Source organism: Lutra lutra, chromosome 17 (assembly GCF_902655055.1).
Source record: "Lutra lutra chromosome 17, mLutLut1.2, whole genome shotgun sequence".
NCBI classification, from domain to species: Eukaryota; Metazoa; Chordata; class Mammalia; order Carnivora; family Mustelidae; genus Lutra; species Lutra lutra.
Window position 1 is genome coordinate 57,866,767 of NC_062294.1, and position 23,977 is coordinate 57,890,743.

The 23,977-nt window shown below is 46.0% G+C and overlaps 1 protein-coding gene across 1 annotated transcript; it reads left to right on the top strand.

Annotated features, from left to right (window-relative positions):
- Window positions 1-1,630: 1,630 nt before the first annotated feature.
- Window positions 1,631-21,658, top strand: NLRP8 (NLR family pyrin domain containing 8). The gene is made up of 10 exons (XM_047709790.1): window positions 1,631-1,919; window positions 3,779-3,853; window positions 5,606-7,205; window positions 9,644-9,814; window positions 11,418-11,585; window positions 12,516-12,574; window positions 14,112-14,133; window positions 15,498-15,668; window positions 18,341-18,511; window positions 21,484-21,658. Exons 1-10 carry the CDS (start codon window positions 1,631-1,633, stop codon window positions 21,656-21,658), a joined length of 2,901 nt encoding a protein of 966 aa, XP_047565746.1.
- Window positions 21,659-23,977: the final 2,319 nt, after the last annotated feature.

Consider the following 23,977-nt stretch of genomic DNA (forward strand, 5'->3'; position numbering starts at 1 on the left):
AAGAGCCAAGATGCCCTTCAACAGATGAATAGATAAAGAAGATGTGGTCCATATGTACAATGGACTATTACTCAGCCATCAGAAAGGACAAATACCCACCCACCATTTGCAACGACATGGACGGGACTGGAAAAGATTACTCTGAGTGAAATAAGTCAAGCAGAGAAAGTCAATGATCATGTGGCTTTACTATGTTGTGGAATATAAGGAATAACATGGAGGACATTAGAAGAAAGAAGGGGAAAACGAAGGGGAGGAAATCGGAAGAGAAGACCAACCACGAAAGACTTCGGATTCCAAAAAACAAACAGAGTTTTAGAGAGGCAGTTGGTAAGGGGATGGGTTGGCCCAGTGATAGGTATTAGGGAGGATATTAGTTTTGCAGGGAGCCCTGGGTGTTATACGCAAACAATGAATCTTCGAACACTGCCTCAAAAATTAATGACGTAACCTGGCGATTCACAGACCTGTACCCCTGAGGAATAAAAATATATTATATGTTTATAAAAAATAAAATTAAAAAAATCTGTTCCAATTAATATCTTGGTAATAAGAAAAAATGCAAAAGAGGATCTCAAACTTCCTTTCTGTACTGCCGAAAATTTCAGAAATCTAAAATTATCAGGTTATATGTCAAGGGCCCCTTGTACCAAAGTAAAGCTTAGAGATCCAGTTCTGTTCTGTGATCATTCAATTATTAGCTATGACTGAGGCATTTCAAAAGTCTGAGTCTGGACAATCACGCCTCCTACACAGAGTTGTTAGCAATAAATGCAACAGTTTATGTAAGACACTGAGCACAATACCTAGCAAACATGAATGTTCTGTGTGTTGATCTGCTTTGGGCATGCTGATAAATGTCCAGAATAATTCTGATTTTCTAAAATTTGATGTTTTCCATAAATGAATTGGACTATGTTCTTTTCCATTTCCTTAATAAACCAAATCTCAACTCTGAAAAAAAAAATTAATGACGTACTTATGGTGACTAACGTAACATAATTAATAATAATAAAATGAAGTAACTGTGGCATACATGTAAGCCCCAAATAATTGTTAGCTATTATGTGCCTGGCACAGCTCCAAGTGTACCTATAGATTTGTCTCTTTCAGAATCCTCACACCCCCCATCAACAAGTATGCTCTGGTCCCAGGACCAAAGATCAGAAAAGAGGCAGAGAGGTGCTGTGATTTGGCCACTTACCTTGCTAGTACATGACATCAAGAATAAAAACTACAGAATGGATTTAAGTCCAAACCCTAAGCCTGAATACTGGACAGGTCCTTAGGTTTTTCCGCAAGCAAAGAACCTTGAGGGGGGAAGGAGCTAAAGAGAGTATCTGGCGCATTGTATACTCTACCAGATATGGATTAGATAAATCCGTCTTCTTGAGTGGGTTTTCATTTACTTATATTTTCATGTCTCTACAGGTCTTGTCTGTACTCTCTTCTGACTGACTGGCATCATCACTGGCACTAAGGTTCTACGTCTTGAGTGGAGATGAGTGATGTGGATCTGAAGTCTGGCCCTTTTGTCTGCTCTTCCTCCAGCTCTTCCTCTCAGTCTTCCCCCTGTTCTTCCTCTTCCTCTTCTAGCTCTCCTTCTCCTTGTTATTTAATGTCATCCTTGATGTCCTCTGCCTCCTCCAACTCTCCTTTTGAAAATGGAGTCATGCTGTACGTGGCCTATTTAAGCAAGGAGGAGCTGCAAACATTCAAGCAGCTTTTAGTGGATGAGAACCCCAGGCCTGGATCAGTCCAGATCACCTGGGACCAGGTGAAGACAGCCAGATGGGGAGAGGTGGTTCATCTCTTGGTGGAGTTCTTCCCCGGACGACTAGCTTGGGATGTGACTCATGACATCTTTGCCAAGATGAACCAGACAGAATTGTGTCTTCGGGTACAGATGGAGCTAAATTGTGAGTAGTAATCTGGTCTACAAAACGGGGCTGGGGGGATACCTGGGTGGCTCAGTCAGTTAAGCAGCTGCCTTCAGCTCAGGTCAGGATCCCAGGGTCCTGGAATCGAGTCCCACATTGGGTTCCTTGCTCAGCAGGGAGCCTGCCTCTCCTTCTGCCTGCCACTCCCCTCGCTTGTATCCTCTCTCACTCTCTCTCTAGCAAATAAATAAATAAAATCTTTTTAAAAATTTTTATTATGTTTAGTTAGGCACTGTATAGTACATCATTAGTTTTTGATGTTGTGTTCAGTGATTCATTAGTTACATATAACACTCAGGGCTCATCACAATACATGCCCTTCTTCACGCCCATCACTCTCTTACCCCCTCCCCCCATTCCCCTCCCCTCTGAAACCCTCAGTTTGTTTCCCAGAGTCTCTCACGGTTTGTCTCCCTCTCTGATTTCTTCCCATCAGTTTTCCCTCCCTTCCCTATGATCCTCTGCACTATTCCTTATGTTGCACACCTGAGTGACACCATATGATCATTAACTTTCTCTGCTTGACGTACTTCACTCAGCGTAATCCCCTCCAGTCCCATCCATCCATGTTGATGCAAATGGTGGGTGTCCTTCCTTTCTGATGGCTGAGTGATACTCCATTGTGTGTATGCACCACATCTTCTTTATCCATTTGTCTGTTGAAGGGCATCTCGGCTCCTTCCACATTTGGCTATTGTGGCCATGGCTGCCAGGAACATTGGGGTGCACCCCAATGTTCCTGGCAGCCATGGCCACAATAAACAAAATCTTTTTTTTTTAAATGGGAACGGGTTTGAGTATTAAAGAAATAAATACTTTACTGGGTACCCATACTGGCCACCTGAACAAGAAGGCAAATAGTGGAGTATGATGATGACCGACCCCCAAACCCAAAGACCATCACATTAGCATAGTTTTAAAAAACTTAACCAGATACTGCTTATCTGGTATCTGTAGATACTCTATCTTCATTATTGATGGATTCCACGTTTGTGAATTTGCCTATTCACTAAAACTTATTTTAACTCCAAGATCAGTCATTGTGGCACTTTCATAGTCATTATGGACATGTAGGTTGGAGAAAAATTGGACACTGATGTTCCCAGCTGCAGCTGAATAAAGCAGTGCTCTGCCTTCTGACCGGTGCCCTCATCCTGTTTTTTGTTTGTTTCTTTTTTATGTTTCTGTGTATCTCGTTGGTGTTTAACCTGTCCCCCAAGTGTGGTGGTGAAGGGATGTTCATGAATCAATAATACATATTGAATAAGATTTCTTTAAACAAAAACACACGTAGACCATGGTTACGCATTGAAGAGCCGAAATGTTGTAAGCAGAGGCTACAGGAATCTAACCCTGTATTCACGGGGGCGCGGTATTGGTTATTTGAATATTTACAGTAATTTTATAGAACTTAAATAGCCCGAGTAAGAGGAGTTAGTGACTATCTATGTGTGTACACACATGATTATTTTCATATACATCTAAATATGTATGTACACAGACACATGCACACATATATGTGCACACTCATAGATTTTAAAGTGTGCATGTATCTCATATACACATATGCATGTGTGTTTGTGTATATCACTCCCTCTGTGTTTGGATGAGCTATCGATTTATGTTATTGAATTCTTCTTCAGTACATCCTAAAACAGCACCATTTTCTTACTTCCTAGCATCATGGTGGAGTCTAGGCCATTTTCTTCACCCTGGACCAAGTTGGTGAGAGAATGGGACTCTGGGATCCTATCCTGAAAGGGCCTGTTGCTTCCATGTGGCTTTCCCTGTCTTGTCAGTCATTCCAGTGTGACAGTCTCCTTTCTTGTCTGTTCCAGACATTCTACCCAACCTGGAGCCCGAGGACTCGAACCCAAGAGAAATGCCAGTGAATTTGGAGGAAGGAGAATCTGGTATGTGCTGGCATTGTGACAAAGCCTGGAGGAAAACGGGCTTTGGGTTGGGGTGAGAAGCTCAATTCCTGGGGCGAGACAGATTGTAAATTAGTATGTCAGTGTCTGTTCAAATGAATCAGAATTTTAATAAAAAAGAGTAGTTATGGACACACCTAACTCAGAAGTCCAGCCACTAGCCCAGCGGGAGGCATCGAGTGATGTCAAGGAGACATCACTTCTGTCCTTCTCCTGGCTCCCTCTTTTTCCGTGGGACTCAGCCTTGAGTGGTCCCTCCTACCACAGTGGCCATCTTGACCACCAGCTACCTCACCCATACATTGTGCCTGCTTAGCACCATTGGCAGAAAGAGGAGTATTTTCTCATTTCTCCAAGCACTCATCCCTGAACTGATTCAGCTGAATGAACTGAGGTCACGAGCTCAACAATGAACGAAATGATGAAGCGCCCTGGTTGGTTAAGACTGGCCCACATACTTCAGGGAGAGCTTGGTGGTAGGGCCACCCACAGCCCAACAGAACAGACCAAGAGTGGCAAGGGGTGGTTTTCCAAAGAACCACTGGAGTGCTGTTGCCAGATGGGAACAGTTGGTAGGGAAAAAAAAAAAAATGTACAGCAAATACCTTAATCCCTCCTCTTCTCCACTCCACCATCCTGAAGCATCAAAAGTTGGATTCTAGAAAGAATTCTGTTCATGTGAATCAAGTTTGCACTTCCCAGTCAGGTTGTATGAAGAGATGAGGTCAAAAGGAGCTGAGGGCCCCAGGGCAACACTCTAATCTGCTGGAAAGCACACGGAAGGTGGGGTATGGGATTCCCAGTTCTAGCCGTTCAACAAACACTAGAGGGCTGATGGTTCTGACACCACAGTCTGAGCCAGAGTTGTAAAGTCTACTTATTTTGGAGACGGCAGGCTCGAGTCTTAGAGCTTCTGTGACTTGCTTACCCTCATAAACCCAATAAGTAAGTAGACCTTGAACTTGCAGTAAGCTTCCTCCTATCTATCAGCTGGAGGTGGAGGGAAGGAAGTCAGAGTGAGACATCATGTATAATTTGTAAAGTTTCCTGTTGAGGGGAGGGGAGAGAGAATCACAGGTTGAGATAAAGGCTGTGACAGATGCTATTAACTCCGTACCCCACATCTCATGTGTTGACAGAATCCAATTTATTTAAGGATAAAATGGACCCAGCCCTAAGGGAAATACTTTTTCTCCAGGTTTCCTTAAAGTTGGGGTTAACCATCTGATGGCTCTAGGCCATGAGATACAAGTAGAAGCCTCCTGAGTGTTTCGGTTTGTACCAATGGAAGTTTACATGAGCTGCGAACATGTCCCTTCTCCCCACGATTTCTGCTTTGAATGCAAATATAACTCACGACATAATGATAACATAACTACAATAGCAATCCTCTCATCAGGAGGCAAGCGGTGCAAAGGACATACTTACAGAAATGTGGTGTTACTTGGCCCTGAAGCTACAAAACCACCCCACCCATTTCAACAGTTTTACACACAGATCCCCCTATTTCTTAAGGAAAAAGCAGCCCTTTTCTGTTTAAGTCACTTCACATTGACTTTTCCGATTACCCACGGCTTCTTTATTGGTGTAGGGCTGTCAGGAAAAGAGCATGAAGTGTCCAGGTGTGTCATGGGGCTTGATGTAGACGTCAAGGCTAGCTTTCTTCTCATTCGATCAGTTCTTGTACACAACTCTGACACTCTACCCTGTCTCTCTCCCACCCTGCTAATCTAGATAAAATACAGGAGTACAAAGTGCACGTGACAGATGAGTATTCCATGACGCGGACGATGACCACCTGGTGTGGGAGCCATGCAGACTTCTTCTACCAAGACATAGAGAGACACGAGAGGATCTTACCATGCCTTTTTCTTCCCAAAAGACCTCAAGCCAGACAGCCCAAGACTGTGGTCCTACAGGGAGTCGCTGGGGTTGGAAAAACAAGTTTGGCCAAAAAGGTGATGTTGGAGTGGGTGGAAAACAAGTTCTACCACCACAAGTTCCAGTGTGCTTTCTACTTCCATTGCCGGGAAATGGCTCAGGAGGACGAGCAGAGCTTCGCAGAGCTGATTGCCCGTAAGTGGCCCGGGTCACAGTCTCTCATGTCCAAGATTATGTCCAAACCAGACCAACTTCTGCTCCTGTTTGATGGCTTTGAGGAAGTGTCACTGACCCTCACGGATAGACCAGCTGACCTGAGTGATGACTGGATCCAGAAATTGCCCGGGCCTGTCCTCCTGGCTAGTCTGCTGAGCAAAAGAATGCTTCCCGAAGCCACCTTACTGATCACCTTCAGGTTCACATCTTGGAGGAAGCTCAAGCCCTTCCTGAAACACCCCTCTTTCATAACACTCACGGGGTTTAGTATGGCAGAAAGAGCCAAGTACTTCAGGACGTATTTCGGAAACAAGAGGGATGCTGATGAAGCCTTGAGGTTTGTCACAGGAAATACAGTTCTCTTCTCCATGTGTCAGGTCCCTGCAGTTTGCTGGATGGTGTGTTCCTGTCTGAGACAGCAGATGCAGAGAGGAGCAGAACTTGCACAGGCATATCCAAACGCCACAGCTGTATTTGTCCAGTATCTGTCTGGCTTCTTTGCCACCAAGCCTGGAAGCCCTCCCAGGAACACTCATCAGACACGACTGGCAGGTCTGTGTTACTTGGCCGCAGAGGGCATGTGGAACATGAGATGGGTGTTTGACACAAAAGACCTCGAGCAGGCCAAGCTAGATGAGACCGCTGTTGCTACTTTTCTCCGTGTGAATATTTTTCAAAGGGTGGCAGGTGACGGAGACCGCTATGCATTTGCCATTCTAAGCTTCCAGGAGTTTTTTGCTGCCTTGTTGTACGTTCTGTGCTTCCCACAACAACTCAGAAATTTCCGGGTGTTGGACCGTGTTCAGATCATACGCCTGATAGCATATCCCGGAAGAAAGAAAAACTATCTTGCTCAGATGGGGCTCTTCTTATTTGGCCTTTTAAACGAAACGTGCGCTTCAGCTGCAGGGAAGTCATTTGGATGCAAGCTGTCCCTGGGCAACAAGAAGAAGTTGCTGAAAGTGGCAGCCCTGTTGCATGAATGTGGCCCACCCACACTGCACCACGGCGTCCCGCAGCTGTTCTACTGTCTGCATGAGATCCAGGAGGAGGCATTTGTGCGTCAGACCCTAAGCGATTGTCAGAAGGCTGCTTTGATCATCAGCAAGAAGAAAGACATGCAAGTGTCTGCCTTTTGTCTTAAGCACTGTCAACGTCTGCGGGATCTAGAACTGACTATGACCCTGACCATCCCCCACGTGGGCACACTCAGCTCGGATCCCCTCCGTTCTGCTGAGTGAGTGCTCTCATCTCTCCTTTGGCAACTTGTGCTTCCCAGGGACCTTGCCTACCGTCCCCCAGCCATTCAGGGCGACCAGCTGTCCTGAGGTCGTTCCTCACACACGGTGCTGCTAGGATGCAGATTTCCGTGCTAAAACGGGGAGAATCCTGGAAGCAAGATGATTTGTTTACTTTCCTTATCTCTATCCTGCCTGCCCTCCCCTCCCTTATATGTGGGGACCTTATTACACCTGTCATCCCCACTTCTGCATATCACCAGCTTGCTGGTCTCTAGGGAAGTGCTATCCAATGGGACTTTCTGTCACGGTGGAAATCCACAAGCTATGTGACACTTAGGAGCACTTGGACTGCAGCTCGTGGGACTGAGGCAGTGCATTTCAAATCTTATTTAACTTCAGTTAATTTAAATTTGAGTAGTCACATGTAGCTAGTGGCTGCCATATTGGGCAGTGCAACTCCAAGGGAGATTTCCTTTCAGTGCAAAAACATCGCTTCCGTCTTTAATTAGTGAAAAAAGAACTGAAAACCACTTGTCCTCATCAGGGGACTATCACATCTTCCTTCTTATTTTCCTACCAAACACCTTGAAAACACCATTTCTAGTCACTGTTTCTTCCCTACTCCCCACTGTGATTTGAAGTGGGTGTCTTGGCTTCCTGGGTAAGAGTTTGAGTTCTCCATCTCCTCCCAGAACCAACTGTGTGTCTTTAGACAAGTTCACCTAACTTTTCTGGGTCACTGTTTCTTCATGAGTAAATGATTTTTAAAAAATAGTACAAGGTTTTTGGAAGGTTAAGTGAGACAATATGCATGATACACCAAGCCTGTCCCAGCCTTTAGCTCCTACCAATAAAAACAAGCTACAATTACTAATGTGATTTTTATTCCCACCATTCAACTGAAACTCTCACAGAAGATCTATATTTAAACAAATATAGTGAACTTATTTTTTCTTAAGAAGTGACAGTTTCTACTGACCACTCATTTTTTCGTACAGTTCTCATACTGGTTCATATTTTTTTAGCCATTGCTCTGTACCAGACACAGTGCCAGGTATTTTATGTGAATTATTCATTTTAACATTGCCATTGGGCACCAGGAAGCAATGGAGGTCAGGTAGATTTGTAACTTGTCCAAGGTCAAGTTGTTCAACCCCTTGAAGAGGGTTCGTATACTTACCCCAGCTTTTTGGAGCTGTGATTGACGTATAGCCTTGTGTACGTTTAGGCATACAACATAGTGATTTTCTATATGTACACATCGCAAAAGGATTATCACAATAAGGTTACTTAATATATCCATCTCCTTACCTAGTTACAGTGTGTGTGTGTGTGTGTGTGTGTGTGTGTGTGTGTGTGTCTGATGAGAACTTTTATTCTCAAATGACTTTCAAATACACAATATGGTATCGTCCCTGATAGTCCCAGCTGATAGTCACCCCCTAGAATCTATTCATCTTATAACGTATCTTACAACTTATATAACTTTGACCACTTGTATCCACTTCCCCCACCGCCCCCATACATGGAGTTTGTATTTTTTAATATCAATTTTATTGATTTTACTTAAAAAATTATCTTTCCATAATTATAAAAATTGTTAAAATATGTGCAAAATACTTTGTATTGCTTTTATGTGTTTGCATTTAAAATGGGTGGGAAAGGCACATGGCTTTATTTTATGGGATTTCATTCTGAACGAAGATGACATGCTAGTGTAAGAAGTTTTCTGAAATTTTCTTTTTTCATCTAATACGTCTTAGAACTATTTTAACATGTGTGTATACCTTCTTCAGTGAGGTGTCCTACAGTCTTCTGGGTGCACTGGAGATTATTAAAGCAGTTCCCCCCCTCATTTGCAACTGTCTAATACAAACAGCATGAAAGAAAAATCCTCACAGAGTCTCTTGGCCAGCATCTCTGAAAAGACTGCACAGGGGAAAATGAAGGGGAAAATTAGCAGGTCCTTCCAGAGTCCAACTACATCTCATATTGGTCTAGCTGTGGATTTTCCTTTCCTGCACTCACCATGCCAAAAGAAATTAATTTTTCCCTTATTCTGTTCCTACATAGACTTTTTTCTTTTTTAATAATTTTATAAGCAAAGAGTAAGAATATAAGATAAAGCTATAATTCAATATCTGCCCCCATAGAAATCCTAAGTGATTAAAACAACAACTCTCTTTCTTCCAAAGTCATGGGGAAATCTAGATATCCTTATTTAAGACCACAAGTCTTCCTGGGATAAAATGAGAACTCTTGCAGTGGTATTCCTGGGCATTTTTTTTTTTTTTAATGAGAAAGACTTACTGGAATCAGAAAGAATCTGTGATCACAACCAGGGCTGGGAACATCAGCCCTGGGTTTACAAGTAGATTTTCTCAAGTTTCACCTCTCACGATGATTTGTGTTCTCTTTCCTCCCTTGCACATAGACCAGAAAGCAGTGACCAGTGTTTTCTCTGGTGGCAAGAATTCTGCTCCGTGTTTAGGACACATGAGAATTTGGAAGTCCTGACTTTGACCAACACTTCTTTGGAGGCTGAGCCAGTGAAGGTTCTTTCTGCGGCTCTGAGACATCCTGGGTGTAAACTGCAAAAACTCATGTACGTACAAACAGACCTTGGCTGGAAGGAATTCCACCAAAAGAGTCTGTTCCCCATTCCATTTTTCTAGCCCCTCTCTGCTCGCCTAGACCTGCAGAAAGCGTCCTTGTGTACTGTTTTCCCCTTCCAGTCTTACGGAGGCAGAACGGACGCACAGCACTGAGTAAGTGTTCAGGTGTGCAGCATAATGTCTTGACGTGCATGTATTGCAAATTGATCACCTTCGTAAGTTAATATTCATCACTTCCTAGAGAGGCCAAATGGTTTTCTTCCTTGTGGTGAGAAGGATCTTCTCTCTTGGCAACTCTCAAATACGCCGCCCAGCCATGCTGACAGCAGTCCTCGGGCCGTACAGCACATTCCCAGTGTTTTTACAACTGGTACCTACGAGCTTGTACCCTTTGGCCGCCCTCACCCAATTCCTCCGCCTCCTGCCTCTAACACCACCACCAACAACAACAAACCCCAATCTCTTTTTCTGAGTTTTGGGTTTGTTTGCTTTCTGAGATTCCACCCATTAATGAGATCATTTTTCCAAAAAGGACATACAAATGGAGTCGTTTTCCCCATTTCACAGATGAACAAACTGGGGCACAAGGTGATACTGTTGCTACATCCTTAAAATATGGTTTTTTAAATTTTTTAAATTTAAATTCAATTAACCAACATATAATACATCATTAATTTCTGACGTAACATTCAATGATTCGTTAGTTGCATATAATGCCCAGTGCTCATCACATCACATGCCCTCCTTCATGCCCAATTACCCCAGCCCCTGACCCACCTCCCCCCAGCAACCCACAGTGTGTTTCCCAGAGTCAAGAATCTCATGCACATCTTGGCTTGAGTCCATTCTCCTAGCCACTACACCATGCTCTCTCTCGCTCTCTGCTTTTAAGATCCAGAAGCCGAATAACTCATCAGAATTCCTTGAAATAGCCCACCAGACATCACGTGGTCCCTAGCCAGTATCTGACCAATTTTGTCTCCTGTTATTATGACGACTATTAATAGCACCCACATACTGAGTGGGCACTGTACATCAAGCCCCGTGCAAAGCCAATTACAGGTATCGTGTACATTAGCCCCCACCCCCATCTTAAGGAGAAGGCATCAAGCACTCTCTCTTGTGGCCCTGACGCTGAAGCTTGGAAGGTACGTGACCTACATAGGATCACCCAACCAGGGAGGCCCTGCTAAGCTGAGGACCCAGTGCAGACCTCACAGGAAAGCCCTCATGTACTCCTAGATGAATTGAATCTAGAACTGATGAGCAAATGGACAGGTGTTGGTCAAAAGGTACAGAGCTCCAGGTAGAAGTCGAATAAATTCTGGAAATCTGATCGTCAGCATTGTGGCAGCAGTCAGCAATATTGTACAGTATCCTGCAAAGGATTCTCATCACACACACAAAAAAGAAATGATAATTTTGTGACAGGATGACAGTGTTACCCAATGCCAAGGCAGTCACCATTTTGCAGTATATTAATGGATCCAATCAACATGTCCTGCAGCTTAAGCTTACACATTATTATGTGTCAATCACACCTCAGTAAGGAGATGAGATCTGATTGTAACTAGGCACTGCTTCCCTCTCCAGCTTCAGACGTGTGCATCCCTCCATGCTGAACGAAGACTTAATCCAAGTTTTGATTGAAAACCAGTATCTGAGCTACTTGGAAATACAAGGCACGGAAGTGAGACGTGAGGCCATGGAGTTTCTGTGCACAGCCTTGAAATGTCCACAGTGCTATCTGCAGTGTCTGAGGTAAGAGAAGCCTGGGGTCTGGTGAGACCCTGGTGCCCAGACTGTTCTTTCCGAGGTGGGGTTACATGCGTAATCTTCCTATCATCCTTCTTTTGATCTTCTTGTTAGTTTTATTTGGCTTTTTTTTTTTGAGGTGTACAATGTGATGACTTGATATACACACACATTGTTCTTAGCTCACAGGCTGTACAAAACCAGGTGGCCAGGAGACCTGGCCCACAGCCAAAGTCAGCCAACATCCAGTGCGCGTTCCTGAGGTTGTCGCATTTGTGCAGTGGGGTGCTCCCACTGTGCGTTCAACAACTCCATGTCGGTGAATCAGCCACTGTGGGAGCATCACACTAGACATTGGCAAACACTGCACATCAGGGCTTTTTTCTCCAGAGTCAGTAAACACTTACCAGCATCCTCACCAGACTTTCTGTGTGTTCCATTGTCCCAATTAAGCTTGGGCAACCTCTTGTTTCCACCAGCCAGCTCTGGTCCTTCACACCTGTCAGAGCTGAGTAGAGCCTGGAGGCTTAGGTGGCTAGACCCAGAGGTGGCTCAGCATGGTAGTCGGGTAAAGGTCAATGTCAGGTGGAAATCTCGCTTAACAAGATGGCAGCTGTGATCTCATGGGAGTGAAATCTCAGTTCTTTGTCTTGAAGATTGTTTGACAGAGAAATGTAAAATTGAGGTCCTGTTTCATAGATAGAGCCCAGTTGTAAGCCTGTGCCTGCTGATTTTGGCCCCAAGTGTCTATTATTTGATACTTTGTGACTAAGATGCTGAATTTGATGCTTACCAGCTGGAGAAGATGAGCATCCTTCCTGGAGTTGCTCTTGCCTGAAGAACAAAGATGTGGGACAGTAGATGGGATATATGCGACTACGTGGGTACCATTTTCCCCAGGAGTTCAGGCTTGGCATTTTTATGTGGACTCCATAGGCTGGAAGACTGCTCAGTTACCCCTAAAAGTTGGATTAATCTTGCCAAGGATCTTGGAAGTAACAAACGCTATTGCTAATAAGTACCTGCCTGAGCAACGTCTTCCCGGAAACATCACCAGCAGCCAGGGAAGCAAGGGCAGAAAGGAACTACTGGGACTTCATCAAGATCAAAAGCTTTTGCACAGCAAAGGAAGCAGCCGACAAAACCAAAAAGGAACTGACAGAATGGGAGAAGAGATTCGCAAAGGACATATCAGATCAAGGGCTAGTATCCCAAATCTATAAGGAACTTATTAAACTCAACACCCAAAGAACAAATAATCCAATCAAGAAATGGGCAGAGGACATGAACAGACATTTCTGCAAAGAAGACATCCAGATGGCCAACAGACACATGAAAAAGTGCTCCACATCACTCAGCATCAGGGAAATACAAATCAAAACCACAATGAGATCCCACCTCACACCAGTCAGAATGGGTAAAATTAACAAGTCAGGAAATGACAGATGCTGGCGAGGATGCGGAGAAAGGGGAACCCTCCTCCACTGTTGGTGGGAATGCAAGCTGGTGCAGCCACTCTGGAAAACAGCATGGAGGTTCCTCAAAAAGTTGAAAATAGAGCTATCCCATGACCCAGCAATTGCACTACTGGGTATTTACCCTAAAGATACAAACGTAGTGATCTGAAGGGGCACGTGCACCCGAAAGTTTATAGCAGCAATGTCCACAATAGCCAAACTATGGAAAGAACCTAGATGTCCATCAACGGATGAATGGATAAAGAAGATGTGGTATACACACACACACACACACACACACACACACACACACAATGGAATACTATGCAGCCATCAAAAACCATGAACTCTTCCCATTAGCAACGACATGGTTGGAACTAGAGGGTATTATGCTGAGTGAAATAAGTCCAGCAGAGAGAGCCAATTATCATATGGTTTCACTTATTTGTGGAGCATAACAAATAGCATGGAGGACAAGGGGAGATGGAGAGGAGAAGGGAGTTGAGGGAAATTGGAAGGGGAGGTGAACCATGAGAGACTATGGACTCTGAAAAACAATCTGAGGGTTTTGAAGCGGCGGGGGGTGGGAGGTTGGGGGAACCAGGTGGTGGGTATTGGAGAGGGCACGGATTGCATGGAGCACTGGGTGTGGTGCAGAAACAATGAATACTGTTATGCTGAAAACTTAAAAAAAAAAGAGAAATAAGTCAATCAGAGAAAGAATTTTCATATGATCTCCCTGATATGAGGAATTTGAGAGGCAGGGCGGGGGTGTCGTGGGGGGTAGGGAAGGAAAAAATGAAACAAGATGGGATCGGGAGGGAGACAAACCATAAGAAATTCTTAATCTCACAGAACAAACTGAGGGTTGATGGGGGGGAGGGGGCTTAGGAGAGGGGGGGTCGGGTTATGGACACTGGGAGGGTATGTGCTATGGTGAGTGCTGTGAAGTATGTAAGCCTGGTGATTTACAGACCTGTACCCCTGGGGCAAATAATACAATATATGTTAATAAAAATAATTTAAAAAAAAAGAAGTATCTGCCTGGAGACATTTGGGATGTATTGCCTGCCAGTGGACCGACTGGAGAGGCTGTCGTAACTCTTGTTGTCATGACTGTTGTTCATGAGTTTGGTGAGTTGAGTGCTTCTGGGACAAGAGCATTAGTTGGACTACAGAGCTACAGAGACCCTGGTTTATCTGTCCTCCCGCTTATGACCTAGAACCTCTCCAGCAGTTTTCCTTCCTCAACATTTGTATTGATCCCGGCCCTGCTCTTCATGATAGCCTCCTTCAGCTGGGCCGAGCAGGCCCCTCATGTGTATATATATTTTTTAAGATTTTATGTATTTATTTGTGAGAAAGAGAGAGGGAGAACACAGAGAGAGAAGGAGAAGCAGACTCTCTGCTAAGCAGAGAGCCCGACGCGGGGCTCGATCCCAGGAGCCTGGGATTCTGATCTGAGCCGAAGGCAGACGCCCAACTGACTGAGCCACCCAGGCCCCTCTCACACGTGTACACACAGCACCACAGTTCCACATTGCTTTGAATTTCACACAAGTGGCCTCAGCTAGGACATGTTCTTTTTCTGATCCACGGACATTTTTGTGCTCAGCTGCTTCAGAACCCGGTTACACAGAGGAATGGTAACAATTGTGTAAATATGCAACAATGTAGATTTCCGTCCTACCTGCCGGCTCTTTGCACACACGCACGCACACACAGAGTCCACGTGCACACGCTGTGATGCACACTCCAGCAGTGGGATCTCCGTGTCACGGAGAACATCCCTCCTCCATTTCACCAGCTTGTGTCTGGCGTCTTTGCACCAGCTTATGGTCGCACCAGCAGCTGGATGCCCTGTCCCATACCTCTGAGTCCCCATTCGGCCGTCGTCCCCATCGGTATTCCCCCCACTGGCCTTGCCAGTCGGCTGAGCAGGAGATAGCATCTCATGGTTTTAACCTCTATTTCCTTCATTACTATGAAAATGTTTCCATGACCTCTACGATGAATGCCTACTCCTGTCTTTAATGCAACTTTTTAAAAGCCTATACATGTTGTTGTTGTTGTTGTTGCTGTTGTTGTTGAGTAAGCATTGATTTTTAAAGCTTGCAAAATCTGCCTCTCACAGACTCCAGTGTCTGTGAGTCTGGATACTGCCCACCCACAATACCCAGTTCATAGTCTTTAACTGTCGGTGGTCTCCTTCCCGTCCTTCCTGTCCCTATAACCATTCTCCTGACCCACGTCTCCTCCATTCCCCTAGTGTCATAGGAAGGCTGCTACCCTCTTCTTCAGGACTTGTTAGCCCTAAGACGGAGTAACAGAGGTGTGATGAGGCTTTTCACACCAAAAAAGGGAAGCCCAGATGGCAGTGTTCATCTCTCAGTGCGGGGCAAAGAAAATCTGGGCGTGCACATGAATTAAAGTGGATTCCGTCTGTGTTTCTGCCCCCCAGATTGGAGAATTGTGAGCTCGCGCTGCTTACCTGTAAAATTCTTACCTCCTCCCTCAAGAGTAATGAGATGCTGACCCATCTGAGCTTGGCAGAAAATGCCCTGAAGGATGAAGGAGCGAAGGAGCTTTGCAATGCCTTACAGTGTTCTACGTGTCCTCTACAGAGGCTGGTGTGAGTCCCAGATAGCCTCTTCTTGAGGGTTCTTGGAGTAGAATTGAGTGATTGACGGAACCGGCTGTGTGTGTGCACATAATCTTGATCATGAAATCTTTTTTTTTTTTTTAAAGATTTTACTTATTTATTTGACAGAGATCACAGGTAGGCAGAGAGGCAGGCAGAGAGAGAGGGAGAAGCAGGCTCCCTGCTGAGCAGAGAGCCCGATGCAGGGCTCAATCCCAGGACCCTGAGATCATGACCTGAGCTGAAGGCAGAGGCTTTTACCCACTTAAGCCACCCAGGTGCCCCTCAATCGTGAATTCTTTAAATGATTTCCCTTAGGCATCAGGATCTGGGATATTGTGATTTACAACACAAGAAATGTGCATTTGGTCTTTGTCCCTGTTTCTGGCACAAAGCTCCCTAAACCCTTGGAGAGAATGGTGAGAGCTATGTGGTGAGAGCTAGGAAAGTATGTTTTATTATGTTAATGAAGTGACTTTGGGAAAGGACCCAAGGATGGGGTGTTGCTGCCCTAAGGACCAGCCTTGTGATTAGAGGGTTAGAACTTTAAGTCCTTCCCCATGACCTCTGGGGAGGGGAGAGGGGCTGGAGATGGAACCAGCCACCCACAGCGGATGATTTAGTTAATCACGCCTGTGTAATGCAGCCACCATGGAAGCCCCAAAGGACGGGGTCTGAGAGCTTCTGGGTGTGATGCTGGGCGAGTGGCCCACCTGGAGAGGACCCAGAAGCTCTGTGTCCTCTCCCCATGCCTCCTCCCACGTGTCTTTCCCATCTGGTCTTTCCGGTGTCCATCCTTTTGTAGTAAAATGGTGATGTCACTAGTAAATGGCTTTCCTGAGTTCTGGGAGCTGCTTCCGCAAATTAACCGACTCCAAGGAGGGGTCCTGGGAACCTGACTGGTGACTGGCAGCCTGGGATGGGGCTGGAACCTGCAGTGGAAGGAACCACAGCCTGGGCTTCGGGCCGGTGTCCAGGGGGAGTGAGGTGGGAGAGCCTTCCAGCAGGACTAAGCCCTTAGCCTGCACAATCTGGCAATCTGCGCATAGTGTCAGAATTGAGTTCATTTCTCTGATCCTATGAGTGTCTGGGAGCTTTTCTTAGTGTGGGGGGGACACCCCCATAGTCGTTGAAATGGGACTCAGAACACTGATGTTGGGTGCTTTTGTCTATTATTAACAGAAAATAAACTCAGATGGTCTTAAACCGTAAAGAAATGTGCTAGCTCGTAAAAGCAGAAACGGAGAAATCTGTACGAAATATCCCCTGAGCCCATGACACTTTCAGCTTCCCGGAGTAGAGCAGGGAGCGGTGCGGGGCTTCTGGAAACATCCAGCGGCTCTTCACAAGGTTAAACGTAGACCCAACACGGGAGTTAGCGACTCCCCCACAAGGCGCCTGGGCAGCAGAAACGGGAACATACATTCCCACGGAAATGTGCCCAGATGTTCACAGCGGCATGTTTACGAGAGTCAGAAGGTGGAAACAACCTAAGTGTTGATGGTTGCGGAAAATCCGAGGTGACCAAGGAAACCCAAACGGCCCGTGGAGAGATGGGAGTACACAGCTTTATTAACACCAGCGGGCTCAGTGGGATCGTTCCCAAAGACTGAGCACCTGACAGGGTTAGGAGTGAGTTTTTATGGTTACAGGCCATGGGAGATGGTAGCTGGGTATTTTCCAGGTCTTTCAAGGCCCGGACACTTTCCCAGTTCCCCAAGGCCAAATGGCCCTTTCCTGTGGAAGTATAATCGTGTGGAGCACCTCAGGAGAGTGCTAAATCACCTGGGGGTGGGGGCTGTTTCTCTTTCTTTTCTTGTTCAAACAGGACTGGGCAACTGGTCTTTTTCTTCTGTCTCAGCAGGAGCAATGACTTGTTATCTTAGTCAAAGGGGATGGCGATTTGGTCTTTTCTTGGCCTTAGCAGGAGCAAAGGGGAGCCAGGGCTGGAAAGGGGCTGGAGCCAGGAGTCTCTGTCCGCCTCAGTGATCAGCTGAGGCGTGAATAAAGAGTGTGTGCTGTATCCGTGTGACAGAACTGATTCAACGGCAGAGAGGAACAGTGCATTGAAATACGCTACATATGGATGCATCTCAAATATATTACAGTCGGGGCGCCCGGGGGGCTCAGTGGGTTGAGTGTCTGCCTTCGGCTCAGGTCATGATCCCAGGGTCCTGGGATGGAGCCCCGCATCAGGCTCTCTGCTCAGTGGGGGGCCTGCTTCCCCCTCTCCCTACTGCTCCCCTGCTTGTGCGCTCTCTTTCTCTAACAAGTAAATAAAAATCTTTAGGAAAAAAATGTGGTAAATGAAATAAACAATTTTTTTTAGATGTCGTTGAGATTTGGATTTCAGTTCGTTTGGATGACTATCCAGAACCAGATAGAGACTGCTGGGGTTGGGGGGTAGGCTGGGGGAAGAAATTAGGAATTGAAAGGGTACAGGGTTTTCCTTCTTGGGGTGATGAAAATGTCCTAAAATTGTGGCAAATGTGCATCTCTGTAAATATACTAAAAATGTTGATTTGTACAATCTAAATGGGTGAATGGATATTGGTGATATTAGTAATATCTTGATAACGCTGTTATAAAAAAAAAAAAAGGCAAGAAAGGAGTAAAATCTAAAGGTGTTTTGGTTGGTTTTCTTGACATGTGTTTCTTTGCAGCCTGAGAAACTGTGCCCTGACCTCCAACTGCTGTCCGGACCTGGTCTCCGCTCTGGATAAAAACAAAAATTTGAGAAGCTTAGACCTTGGTTTTAATAGCCTGAAGGACGATGGCGTTATCCTGCTCTTTGAGGCCCTCACGAAACCCCAGTCCGGCCTCCAGATTCTGGAGTGAGTTACCCCATCTCCACTTTTGCGACAATGGTCTGTAGAATTCTCTGAGCAGAATACGGGACAGGGTTTTTGCATTTCTGGATTTTTTCCTCCATTTAGTTGGAGGACTGGGCAGCCTCAGTGCAGGGTTGGGAAAGGAGTTCCCCAGACTGGGAACTTCTTCCGCTGGGGAGTTGTTAGAGATGCAAGTCATCGCCCTCTTTGTTTCTCTGTCTGGCTTATTTCATTTATCACAATGCCCTCCGGGTGCATCGGCTGGATTTCCTTCTTCCTTAGGGCTGGATACTATCCCATTGTGTGTAAATACCACCTTTTCTTTATCCATTCACCTGTTGGTGGGCAAGGAGGCCATCTCTGTGACCGTGGGTCATGCTGTAGGGAATGAGGATACTGGTGTCTCTTGGAGACCCTGGTTCCAGGTCCTTAGATGGGGACACGGAGGTGGGGCTCCTGGGTCGTGTGGAGCTCTGGGGGTGAGCCTGCTGAGCCCTCGACCTTCACGCCCAGGCAGCTCCCATGCATGGTGCACTTGGAGGACCCTGGTTCTAGAGAATGGTCTTGCATTCAGCAGAAGTGTGTTTGTTGGCTGTGGACCAATGCCTGACATGGCTGGTCTTCTGAAATCGACCTTTTACTTAGGGATTCTTTTATACATATAATTTTTTATCTTCTTCTCCTACATGGTCTCGGTGCTCACATGCACACCAGCCAACGATTTGACAAGATTCATCCTATTTTTAATTCGTATCGTGGTTACATTAGGTATTTGGAAAAGATTTGGAAACAGCTCTTCCCTGGTGATCAGTGGATGAAAAGGTTATGCCTCTTTTCTGCCCACATTTTCTGTTCCCTATTAGTGTAATCTGGGTTTGTAGACTCGATCATCACAATCATTGTTTTATGTTACCTTTCTCGTTTCTTAGGTTCGTCCTGATAATGGATTTCATTTTTGTTGATACTTAGCTAGTCTAAGGAAATTCAGTGTTCACTGTAACTCAGGATTTTTTTTTTTTTTTAATGACGCCTGGGTGGCTCAGTCAGTCATGCACCAGACTCTTGATTTTAGCTTAGGTCACGATCTCTGGGTCGTGAGATAGAGCCCCATGTCGGGCTCTGCTCTCAGTATGATGCCTGCTGGAGATTCTCCTCCCTCTCCTTCTGCCCTTCCTCACACACTCTCTCGCTCGCTCTCGCTTAAAAAAAAAACTATTTTTCAAGATCTTTTTAATTTTATTTTTTTTAATATTTTATTTATTTATTTGATAGAGATCACAAGTAGGCAGAGAGGTGGGCAGAGAGAGAGAAGGGGGGAAGCAGGCTCCCTGCCGAGCAGAGAGCCCGACGCGGGGCTCGATCCCAGGACCCTGAGATCATGACCTAGGCCGAAGGCAGAGGCTTAACCCACTGAGCCACCCAGGCGCCCCAAGATTTTTTTTTAATTTTAAGTAATCTCTACACTCAACTTAGGGCTCAAACTTCCAACCCTGAGATCAAGAGTCCCATGTGCTACCAGCCAAGACGCCAGGCGGCCCAGGTCATGATTCCTTTTCTCCAGAAACTGAATCTTGTGTTTTAGACATTGATTTCTCTCTTAGATTGTGTAAAGTATATTTTCAAGAAGGAAACAAATTTCCAGATGAGCATTTATGTGGTGTCCTCTAAGCCTTTGATTGTGTGAGATGACTTTTTTAATCTGTGTTCACTGATGAGCAGTGACTTGGCTGAGTATAAAATTCATGGACCGTCCCCCACCCCAAACTTCTTGATCTAAAAATCCCCTAGATTTCATTCTGTGGGATTCTGGTCTTGTAGAAAAGCCATCTACATTTTCCCCAAGAAGATCCCAGACTTCTATTGCTTATTCTCCTCATTAAAAAAAAAAAAAAAAAAAGGCCCTCACACCCCTGCAGGTCTTACTCATGGTTAGAATTATTTTAGAACGACTCTCCCTCCTCCTTCTGTTGAAGTGATTTGCGTGACTGATCAAGATTAAGGAATGTTTCGGCTGGTGCACCGATGGAAAAGCAGGTGCCTTCCTGAGGGAGCAGGGTCCTGGCCATTCTGCACTAACGAGAAGCTGGTGCGTGCCCTTTTGGCTTGGGCAGCTGTTTCCAGCTTGTCACTTCTCAGCTAGCAGAAGGGCGGGGGAGGCCACTGGAAAGAAAGCCAAGGATGCACAGGAGATGCAGGGACCCCCAGGGCCCCTCTGTCCTGTCTGCTTTACACTGCTTGTCATAGCCTTGCTCCAAGGGAGATTGTACTTTGTGTTCAAAAATGGGACCCGGGATGCCTGGGTGCCTCAGTCGGTTAAGCGTCTGCCTTCGGCTCAGGTCATGATCCCAGGGTCCCATGTAGGGCTCCTTGCTCAGTGGGAAGCCTGCTTCTCCCCCTGCTTGTGTGCTCTCTCTATATATCTAACAAATAAATAAATAAATATAGTATTTAAACAGAAACAAAAATGGGATCCCAAGTGCCCCCTTTCTGTACCTTTCGCTCAGCTACACACCACTTTGTCTTTTATGCCCGCTCTGGGTTACTGATAAGCGGTGCTCCTATGGCCTGGCTCCTTTCTGGGCCGGCCTCTCCTGCTGAGCTGTGAGCACAGGGGGATGTGTCCACAGAGGAACTAGAACCCCTTGCACGCTAGTAGAGTGAAATCAACCATGCTCTTCAAATAGATTTATTTGGTGACCTGCCTCCTCGCCCCACCCCCAATCACATATGCATTCCAGGAAGCCGGGGATGTTTTCTTCACTGTGGCATCAACAATGCCCAGGGCAGAGCCTGATACACAGGGAGTGCTCAATAAATATTTTTTGAATGGACAAAATTAATGCACGGTGACAATTTTGGAAAGAGGTAATGTGGCTCAACTTGGAGTTGGTTGGGGCTTAGAGGGTTGGGATGGGCTGAGCTCTCAGATGTGGGGCACAGTGATTCATCTACTGTCTGCTTCCCCCCCTCCCCAGGCTGGAGAAGTGCCTGCTCACCACTGTCTGCTGCCAGGCTATGGCTTCCATGGTCTTGCACAACCAGAGCCTCAGATACCTGGACGTGAGCAAGAATGACATCGGGCTCAGGGGCAGAGAGCTCCTGTGGGGGGCCTTCCAGCAGCGCAAGGGGAAAGAGAAGGTTGTTCTGTAAGTCTCTGCTGGGCTCCCTGCACAGAAACAGCCACCCAAGCAAAGCTCCTCAGAAAGAGGGAGACTCTGGACCCAAAAGGCTAGTGAAGATGTTGCTAGTGTCCCTTGTCTCGTTTCCTTGGGGTTTAGAGTCTCCTTTAGTGGTTGATCAGACCCCAGCTCCTGCTTCTGCCTGATGGGAAAATTGACCTGGATTCTCCCATCTGATTTTAAATTCTTCCTATCTTTCACTTTCCACCCTGGTCCTAACTGATTAATTACCACTCACCAGCCATAGGGCTGTGAACAGGTTCCTTTACCTTTCTGAGTCTGTTCCCGCATCTGTGAAATGGGCTGGCGGCTTCCTCAGTGGAGATGTCAGGATGGAAAGGAAGTGTGTCTATGAAGCCCCGTGCCTGAAACCGGGACCTTCTCAGTCAGCCGTGGATTCTGGGTGGAGGTTGTAACGACACCTGGAGTAGTCCTTGTCTGTTGCCCTGTGACAAAATACCTCAAAGTTTAGTCACTTGACACAGCACATGATTTTCCTTACAAAATTTCTGAGGGCCAGAAATATGGAAGCAGTTGACTGGCTGGTTCTAGCTCGTGGTCTTTCCTGAGGCCTCAGGTAAGGGCCTGACTGGAGTTTGACAGAGTCTAGTTTCCACACTGACCCATGTAGGGCTGCTCATGACAGTGAACAAGGGAGAGAGAGAGATAGAGCACCCAAGAAAGACCCCAGTGTTTGATTACTTCATGTTGACCACTTCTGCCTCATACTGCTGGTCACACAGACCAACCACAGCCCAGTGAGGGAGGAGACTCCACCAGAATATGAGTAACGGAGCTGGTGGGGGCTGCTCACCACTCAGTAAGGGACTGAACTGAGGCCCTTAGACTCCATCCCTGGCTCCCCAAGAGCAGCACAGCTGGTCTCAGTCTGCTGTGGGGACCAGAGGGGTCTCCGGGATGGTGACTGTCCTTGGGGTTCTGTGTGCTTCTCTAGGACTGCAAAAGAAAACCGAATGTGAGGGAACAAAGCTCCATTCTTATCCTTCACAGGGAGACGAAACAGAATTTTGCCCCAGATGTGACGGCGAGGCTGGAGGGCCCAGTCGTGAAGAACACAGTCCTGAGGATTGTACAGGACTGGAGCGTGGACTGCTGGGATGAGGCAAGATGGACAGAGTGATGTGGTGGCTCCCTGGACATTTTCTACCTTTGGAAATGTTGACCTTATTCTGTGGGCCATTCTGAGTCTGGAATGGCCCAGTTGGTTCTAGAAAATGGTGTGAGGCATGACCTCTAAGCATCTCCAAGGGCCATATGTTAGACATGAATTAGTCACTGAATTAGGGGGGCCCGCCTACCTCCCCCCTGCCCCTGCTCCCGTCTCTGAATCTGTCATGCTAACATTGTCTCTGGAAAATATCTGACTGGCCTTTAAGGATATTGGAAGAATTTAAATAAAAATATATACATGAATGCAGTTTGAAAAGTTTACAAGTGTTACTTATTTACCAGTAGACTAGTATAGGAGACTGTTCAGAAGGAAGAAATCTCGGGGGCGTTGGGCTGGCTCAGCGGGTGGAACATGCAACTCTCAATGTTGGGTTGTGGGTTCGAGCCCCATGCTGGGTGTAGAGATTACTGAAAATAAAATCTTAAAAAAAGAAGAAATACATTCCTTGTCTGTAAAAAAAGTGTCCAGGGGACATTTCCAAGGAAGATAATACAACAGTGGGATGGAAAAGGGAAATCACCTCATTTTTGGTTGTTTGGGTTTTTTTTTTTTTTTTAAGATTTTGTTTATTTGAGAGAGAGAGGGAGCGTGAATAGGAGGGAGAGAATCTGTCAGTGCAGAGCCTCACAGGGGGCTCAATCTCACCAGTCCGAGATCACGACCTGAGCCGAAACCAACAGAGCCACCCAGGCGCCCCGCACCTGGTGTTCAAGGAACGCTCTTAGGGTATTAAGGAAGGCACGTATTGCATGGAGCAATAAACTAAATAAAACAAAACAAAATAAAATAGAAAATAATAGAAAATAAAATTTTTAAAAATGAAATAACTTTTTAAAATGGGTTTAGTCCATTAATACACTAGAACAAGTTAAAGGAGACGTTTCTTGGACACCCAGCAGACTGACCAAGAGCCTTGCTCTAGAGAGTGGTCCCCTGCACGGTCTGTCTATCTCGTGGTGGGCAGCACGTCCGCTCCGACCCCACGGGAGGGGACTGTACATCACGGCACCGACTAAACTCTCAGGTCCAAACCCTCCTGTCATGATTGAAGTATTAGGACAGCATTTGGAACTCAAAGATCTAGAAGCAGCCACACAA